This window comes from Nestor notabilis, unplaced genomic scaffold (genome assembly GCF_000696875.1).
Source record: "Nestor notabilis isolate BGI_N333 unplaced genomic scaffold, ASM69687v1 scaffold3064, whole genome shotgun sequence".
Lineage (NCBI taxonomy): Eukaryota > Metazoa > Chordata > Aves > Psittaciformes > Psittacidae > Nestor > Nestor notabilis.
Genome location: NW_009925884.1, coordinates 1 through 9073, shown reverse-complemented (window position 1 = coordinate 9073; position 9073 = coordinate 1). Strand labels below are relative to the sequence as shown.

The following is a 9073-nucleotide window of genomic DNA, read 5'->3' as shown; positions in this document are numbered from 1 at the left end:
TCTGGTTACGCTGCTGAATGATAACCTGAATGACCAGTAGTCATGCTGCTGGAGTAGTTGGTTAGTTTATCCCCTCTAACAAAGTCTCCAGCTCACGGAACTTGATAAGCCCTCAGCTGGCTGCTGCTACCCTTAAACCATTGGACGTAAATAGGAGGCCATAAGTGTTAGAAAAAGCAGTACCATAATCCTCTCAGACCTTTCATTAAGGTTGCTTTCTTGGTGATAACCTGTTGGATTCCCATAGATGATGTGCAGACCATAGGTGATCTTTTGATTGAATTACTGATTTTACAAAGGAATATTGTCAAACTTTAAAATGCTCCTAAAATATCTGACAAGGATTACTTTAAAATCTGACTTTAAAAATAATCAAGTCTGAAATGAAAATTCATAAAATTTACTGTAAAATACAGTGGACTTGCTACCCTTTTTTCAAACCTGCTTTATCTTCCTAGACAGAAAATTTAATGTCCTAACAGTAGATGTCGCAGTTTGGTTCCCCGAATCACAATTGAGTTATATGTCAAAAATAAGTGTTAGTACCTTCCAAATTTTTATCTCTCTCCAGTGTTTTTAATCAGTACAACTTAAAGTGTAATCATCAAACTATTAATGATATGCTTTGTTTTTTATTCAGAAATTGAGTCAACATGTACATCTTATATGCAATGTACATGCATCTTATATGAACTGTAGCCAGACCAAACTGTGTTAGATAGTGGCTGTCAAGACGCTCTCAGGACAACACTCGTTTTTGTAAGCTGAAACAGAGAGAATAACCAGGATGTTTCCTCATTTCTTTCAATATCCCCATGGAACCCATCAGTGTCTGAACCTCTACAATTAAACAGCACTTAAATTCAGAATTTTCTAATTAACAGACTATTCCAGATCCCTAAGAAAATCCTTTAAATCTTCAGTAGCAGCACTCAGCCTGTCTGTATTGAACTCCCTAGCTACTTCTTTCCTTTACACAGCACTGTCCTTTTGTTGCCTTGCCAGTATGTATTGTTTGCATCTTGACTTCTGATACTCAGTACTCTTATGCTTAAGAAATTGCTTTACTTGAATTGTATGATTTCATGGCAAAAAATACCAAAGGCTATTTGCTGTTGAAACTTGATCTCTTTCCTCACCTACATAGAGATGTAAACCAGCGTACTTTGGACAAGTTAAGTGATACTGTGATGAAATGGAAAGCTGCAATAATACTATAATTCCAGTCAATTATTCAATTATTCTAGAAGAATAAGCTTCCCCCAGACCATGTGCCAAACATTTAACACCACCTGGAATAGAATTAAACCTTTCATGATACACTTTTTTCTTTCTTTTTTAAAAAAAAAAAAAAAAAAGTTTTAGTAGATGCTGTCAAAGCTTAGCAGCATCCCAGAGATTTTTCCAAATGGATCACTCATTGCAGTTCCATGCACTGATCATTGACTCATGGGACTCTTCCCTTCAGGCAGCACTGCACACGTGCCTGTAACCCCAAAGTATCATTGACTCCTTCAAAAATACAGAAAATAAGAAATTTGTAAAGAAGCCCACTTGCTTTTGTCAAACACCCCACTGCTGACTAGCAGGTAGAAGCAATGCCCTGTTCAAAAGCTTAGTGTTGCAAGATTTAGTGACTTCAAAACCTGATTCCTTGCCTAGGAAGGTGCTGCTCTCAGTCACCTAAAAGTGATACTGAGAGTCTCAGAAATGTATACCGACATGTTTACTATGGTACCTGAAGAATACTTTAGTCCTCACTTACACAAGATCTTTTTCATTTGAACAGGAACTTAGTGAGAAGTATCCTCAGTCTTTGCTGCGTGGCTCTGAATGAACACACAGAGGTAGACAATATGCTAGCTAGCAGGTAGCTGTTTAGTAAAACAGTTGTAATGCCGTTAGGAAGGGTTGCATGGGTACCTTCAAGGACATCAACTCTGGCTGCAGTTTGTAAAACACTGGGATAAGAAGGGATAACTGTCCTCTTTTTGCATCTACCATGTCTCTTTATCTGTTTGCATACCCTAGTTAAAAAAAAAAATATATATATATTTCAACTGACATTTTTCCATATTATTTCTTTTCAGCTATTGATCTCATAAATAATTTGTTGCAAGTGAAAATGAGAAAGCGCTACAGTGTAGACAAAACGTTAAGCCACCCGTGGTTACAGGTATTGCTACAAATTCCATGGTTTTTGTTATGCATTTAGTCTCTTAAGTATGTGAAAATTTTCATCTTTAAGCACAGTAGAATCTAAGCAAATCTACAGACTTGAAGATGTTTTCAGATCCTGAGGACCTTATATTCCTTCCCCAATTTAACTATAGATTCTCATTAATTTCTGAAGAGTTAGGTTTCAATACTAAACTCTTTCATGTTTTCAAAATACACCACAAAAATATTTTTATCTTGTTTGTCCACTGAGAACATGATGTATAAAAAACCCCCTTATAGTCATTTGACTTACATTATCTTATTGCCTGGAGTCTACCCCAGTTTGCTTCTTAGTAAAACTAATCAATGGGCTTTCACTTCCCAGTCATCAGAAGAACTAGTGAAGTTGTATGCTTTCCAGGAAAATGCATTAGCCACCTCCAGTTGAAATCTCCAATTAAAAACTGAAAAGTTAGGAATTTTTAAGATGCTAGCAGCCACTGTCTTCTGCTCCTTACATGTTATTTTTTTGGTCCTGGCAGCAGCCAAATCACTGCAAGTTAAAGACCTAAGCTAGAACCAATGTACTGAGCAGCCAGGACCTGTTCCACTGCCAGCAGCCAGGGAGCAAGGTAGGCTGGGGAGTGCCCCAGGCTAGGGCATTTTGGACCCCTCCCTGGTGATATGGACAGGCTGAGGCCAGGATGGGACATCAGCCAGTGGGATCTCCCAAGGGATTCACATCTGGCAAAGGCATAGCGGAGATGAAATGCATAATCCACAATCCCAAAGAAATCTTTATCCAAACTGAAAACTGAGTCCTGCTCCAGTGCCTTATGATCTCCTGGTGTAGAGGAAAATGGCTGCAGCCTCCTACCCTGCACCCTGCCTTCCCCAGGGGCATTCCTTCTGGGCTTGTTTTTTTCCTCCCAGATTTCTTGTCACTCTCCATTCTTTTTCCTGCTCTTCTCCCTGGTAATGATTGCAGAATGTATTTGTCTGAGACTTTGGGGACCTGAGATGTGATTTGGGCTAAGGTCTGCAGCAAGAGTGCTGGCTGTCTCGCATGATGGGACAGCCTTCACCTTTCTACATCCACTTTTATCACCATGAAGTAGTGAGTGGGGGTGAACTAAGGTGAGGCAGTACTGCACCAGCTCTAGCACCATGGGTGAGTCCTCTTTACAGGAGAGACCAACACTGAGGGCTAAGGAGAGATAATAATGGTGCAAGTAGAGGTAAATTCTGAGAGGATGTGTGCATATGAAGTAGGCCAAAGCATGTGAAATACTGAGAATGAAGGCTTTAATGCATTTACAATGTAGAAGCTTTCTGGTGCTTTGGCTAAGTGGCCAGGGTTGTGTCTTAGGTTGAGACAAGGTGAAGGAGAAAAAAAGAAAACTGGATACAGTATTGTGAGTTGAGGCTACTCTTCATGGGGCTAGGATTGGCTTTATTACTACAGTTTCATTTACACTTTGGGTGGGAATAAGAAAATAAAATATTACACCTGAGAGATACTTTAGGCAGATGACAGGCTGCAGAGCATAATGGTCTAAATGGTGTGAGAAACAAACCAGTTTCCAGCCTTACTGTTGACTGTCACACAAAGTTCCAAAGTACCTTGATGTTTAGATTAATAAGTCTCTTTGAGCACAACAGTATTTACCTAAGTTTGGAAAAGCAGATCTTTTCTAGCCCAGGCTAAGTTCATATACTGATATAGATCAACTGTCTTCACTATCTGACAAAGATCACTAGGGTGTGCATGCATGATATAGATATTTCTTCTTCCTTGTTCATCTTGTGACTAGTGTCAGAAATTGTTTTACCACCATATCTCACTTAGATATTAATGGAAAGCTGTAGACTATCCATACATTTTGCAAAACTACCAGTAACATCTCCATATATATACTGTATATACTTATGACAAAGGTTAATAAAATTAATTTATCAAACAATCCTTTACAGATGACCTGTACCTCTATAGGCAGATTTCATATTTATTAATTATAAGATTTTTTTTTTCATTATAGAGTAATAGGAATGTATGACCTTTAGATTGCTGAATTAATAGCACTTTGCATAATCTCCATAATAGCAGGGAATGTAATTTATGTTAGGAAATTTCAAACTAATGCTGTTATTCTATTTCAGGACTATCAAACCTGGTTAGATTTAAGGGAACTTGAATGTAAAATGGGGGAACGTTACATCACCCATGAAAGTGATGATTCCCGATGGGAGCAATATTCAGGAGAACACGGATTGCACTATCCAGCACACCTTATCAGTCCACGTGCTAACCATAATGAAAACACCAAGCTAGAAGAAACAGAAATGAAAGCCCTCAGTGAGCGTGTCAGCATCCTTTAAGTTGCATCCCCCCTAATCTGTCAAAACACTGTGGAATTAATAAATACATACGGTCAGGTTTAACGTTTGCCTTGCAGAACTGCCATTATTTTCTGTCAGATGGGAACAAAGCTGTTATGCTGTTACACTGTTGATGTATCTGAGTTGCCAAGACAAATCAACAGAAACATTTTTGTGTGACCAACTGTGTTGTATTTACAAAAGTTCCCAGAAACACTAAACTTGTTATTGTGAATGATTCATGTTGTATTTAATGTATTAAAACCTGTTTCCACGGTGCCTTTGCAAGCTAGTGTTTTTCTTACTCGAGCCTCATTTTGGTAAGAGAGAACTTTCCCATGAAAATCTGGAGGTTTTTTTGTGCATCGTTAGTATTGTAAGCAAACTCTTGAAGAGTAGATTATAACTGCTGTTCTGTGAACAACTTCTACCATTTGGATAAAAGCTTTATTTAGTGTTGAAAAAATAGAAAAAGCAAAAAATAATTAATTGCATAGCACTGTACAGTTTCAAATCGGATAACTTGTGTGTGTATGTTTGTGTGTTTGTGTATGTAGATACACACACACACATAAACACAGTATAACTTGCTCTTAAGCCTAAATGCCTTAGTAATGTAAACTGCAGCATGTCGGTTGTATTTCCTTTTTTCTTAAAATATTCTTCTCTAATATGAATATTCTCTAAAAAGTACATTCAGAAGCTAAATAACTTGTTGACTTTGTGTATGTTTTCAATAAAAATCTTGTTAAAATAGGTTAATTTGATTAATCTTTCTGTTTTAAATATCCCTGGAATGACATCAGAAGTAGGTGAAGTAATTTAGTTCAGCATTAAGAAGCCTGGGTAGAGCTAGGTAGGAAAATGTTGCCAGCTAACCTGTGTACCTATAAAACACATTTTGTAAGAACCTACTTGCACTGATTTTATATCACAAGTTCAGTCAGTTTTGAAACATACTGGAGCAGTGGGGGAGTTGAGGGATTAATGGGGATTTAGTTTTTAGAGAAGTGTGCTGCTTCTGCTTTTCCACTGACTTCCACTGAACTGACAGCGTAATATGGATCTTTCCTGCTCTCCTTCCCCTGAAAAGTTTAAAGATACTAATTTTCATTTCTAATTGTTACTTAGTGTTACTGTTAGTATTTTATGTCTGAGAGGGGTTCAGGCTGCACTATAAAGCATCTTCCAGAGTAACTCAGTGACAAGTTGAAAATTATTCCACAAGGCTGTCTCTAAAAAAAAACCCAGTTGATATAGAGGTATTGAAGACTGAGGTTAAGAAAGAAAAGATATATGGCATGAAAGGCAGAAGTATGAATGATAAGAGCTAATAACCACTTATGGTAAACCTCTACTGATCAAATCTTGGCTTTATATTACAACTATCAGCTTTTCAATAGATAAATCTATGTGAGATACATAACATGAGCAAAGCCAGCAGAATTTTTCTTAGGTATTTTGTGCCCCTACTGGACAGACTGTGTGTAATGTAAAAGAAATTAAGAAAAGGCACTTTCATTCAAATGGAGGGGGGGCAAAAATTTTATAGAAAATTAGAACGTATTGTGAAAAATTACTTATCTCCTCCCACCTCTTTCTGCTACTCCCACTGCCAAAAAAGAAATCATTTTCCACATCAGCTGGACCCTGAAGGAAGCTCTCTGATAACACCAGCCTTGTAACATGTTCTGGTTGAGTTCAAACGTGTTGGCTATTCTGCCATGCTGTACTGTCTATATTTTCAGTCGGGACATTCTTACAAGGCTATATTTGGCTAATCATTTTTTCTTTTTCATTCAGCCTTAATCTTGAGTCAGCTGTAAAATAAATATAAAATTGGACCGATTATGAGATTTCTATCGGTAAAAGTGGATAATACGTGTGTATATATTTAAAAGCAAGTCCACTTAAAGGTGCACTGGTGGACTCACCTGTAAAGATTATATTCTGTTCTTCAACAGCTCCAGAAGTCAAGCCAAATTAACTAGCTTTTCTAAAAGGAAATTGAGGGTAATTACTAGAATCATACAGACTTTGTTCAGGTGCTGCTATCATGACTTTTTGTAAGGAGCCATGACCTCACAGAAATGTGCTAATTTTGTTGTCTCATTCCTCTATGTTAACCAGTAACGGCGGTTGAGAGTTCGACTTTCATTCTGATCGATTTGAGTCAGGATTTTATTAGTGGCTTGGTTTTATTTACAATTAGTGTACCAACCCTTGGGCAAAGGTAGTTTTCAACAACACAAATTCTCAAAAATATCAAATAGTGTACTGGCACTCTGTTCTCAATCATGGACACTAGTCAGGATTAAAAAAACCAAGCAACTTTGCAGCTTGCAACAACATGTCTAAGAAGCTGGGTGACAAAATTAAAAACAGTGCAACTTTTAATGAAGGAAGGACATTGAATACTTGCACTAAACCCCATCATCTGTGAATTTCTGCCATGCCAATGCTTAGAATGCATATGGGTTTGCTAATCACAGATCTATGTTGATAAACATTTAATCTCATGAAGCACTTCTGATAAACTGTTTGCCAACAGAGCATAGACAAAAGTATAAATAAATTACTACTCTGAGAAACTTTCTGAGTAGCTACTAAACATGATTTCAGAGGAACTCTTGTTTTATTAGGGCCATATTATACATTTTTTCTCCCCATGCTTGGGGTTTTTTTGGGCACCGAAGCTTGCTTCATCACTTTAGAGAACTTGCTGTGCAAATATTCATTGCTTTTCAAAAAGGAATCTGCCATTAGCCAATGTAATAAATTAAAATTTTCCCTGCTGCCATTCAAAAATGTTGCACTGTGAAATTTGAACTGTTTGCAGCTCAGCCAGATAGGTGAAGACAGATGAATTCACTGATTCCTAACTCAAAGCCTAAATGGAAACTTGCTTTTCCAGATACATCAACATCAAAGTGTACTGAAGCAAATCTGGGATTGTGTTGTCCTACATGATTTTCCTTTACTCATTTTACCCAGGAAAAAGGAATGGTAGGCTGCTCTGTAGTAACGTTTCCATGGGCTCTACATTTTCCATTAGGCCAACAGGTCCTGCACATGTGCCATGGAAACAAAGCCAACAGTGGTTACACTGCACATAAGTATTGACCTGAGGATCTATTGATACTATTTCCTTTTCTCATGTGATATTGCATATCATATGCATATCAAGCATGTGTGTCACACATAATCATACATCATTAGACATGCTGATTGTGTCAAAACTTAGCTGAGGAGTGCAGACAAGTAGCCAACACATACTTGGAACCTAGAACTTCTGTTTTATATTAAATTGCCATTTTCACTTCTACCATATTTTTAATTCATTCAGATACACTTTATTAATTTAATGTCTTGTAAGGGCAGTTTAACTAACTCAGCAAACAAGGTAAGCAAAGAGCACGCACTTGCGCAACTTCTACAGCTAAACTGTCACACAGCTGCTCAGCCACATGACCTGTCAGTGGGTCTTGTATCCCATTGTCTCAGATTCTACACCAGACCTCCTTGTTCTCAGCTTAACAGGATTTCTACAAAACTAGTTGGATATTTTGCCATCCCTTTCTCCCTCTCTCCTCTTTTATTCTACACCTCATTAATGAAAAACCTTCCTAGAATCTCACCTCTGGTTAGAAAATTGTAGATCCCAACCTCATGGCCAGGCAATAACCATCTGGGTTTTTGTGTCAGCAACAGTCTATTATTCTTTGAGAAGTTAAACAAAACAGGTTATTTATTTTATGTTATTAGGTAAATTGACACCTCTTCTGCACACCTGAATTTATCCTGGTGTCGTGGTATCAAAACCAGGACACTGGGACAATGAAGTCACAGAGATGAATCATAGAATCATAGAATGGTTTGGCTTGGAAAGGACCTTAAGATCATCTAGTTCCAACCCCCTGCCATGGGCAGTGACACCTCGCACTAAAATACGTCGCCCAAGGCTCTGTCCAACCTGGCCTTGAACACCACCGGGGATGGAGCATTCACAACTTCATTGGGCAACCCATTCCAGTGCCTCACCACCCTCACTGTGAAGAACTTCTTCCTTATATCTAACCTAAACTTCCCCTGTTTAAGTTTAAAGCCATTACCCCTTGTCCTACCACTACAGTTCCTAATGAAGAGTCCCTCCCCAGCATCCTTATAGGCCCCCTTCATACACTGGAAGGCTGCTCTGAGGTCTCCACACAGCCTTCTCTTCTCCAGGCTGAACAGCCCCAACTTTCTCAACCTGTCTTCATACGGGAGGTGCTCCAGCCCCCTTGTCATCCTCGTGGCCCTCCTCTGGACTTGCTCCAACAGCTCCATGTCCTGTTTATGTTGAGGACACCAGAACTGGACACAATACTCCAAGGGAGGTCTCATGAGAGCAGAGTAAAGGGGCAGGATCACCTCCTTTGACCTGCTGGTCATGCTTCTTTTGATGCAGCCCAGGATACAGTTGGCATTCTAGGCTGCAAGCGCACACTGAATCCGGCTCACATTAAGCTTCTCATCAACCAACACCCCCAAG

At 38.6% G+C, this 9073-nt stretch overlaps 1 protein-coding gene across 1 annotated transcript in view; it reads left to right on the top strand.

The window, feature by feature from the left end:
- Positions 1-4969, top strand: part of PRKD1 (protein kinase D1) — a gene marked incomplete at its 5' end in the record, with an annotated part of 24811 nt that extends 19842 nt beyond the window's left edge. The window contains 2 exons of the mRNA XM_010013251.1: positions 2091-2176; positions 4321-4969. Of these exons, the coding sequence (XP_010011553.1) occupies positions 2091-2176; positions 4321-4539 (305 nt within the window). The remainder of the gene's footprint in view (positions 1-2090; positions 2177-4320) is intronic.
- Between the last annotated feature and the right edge of the window lie 4104 nt (positions 4970-9073).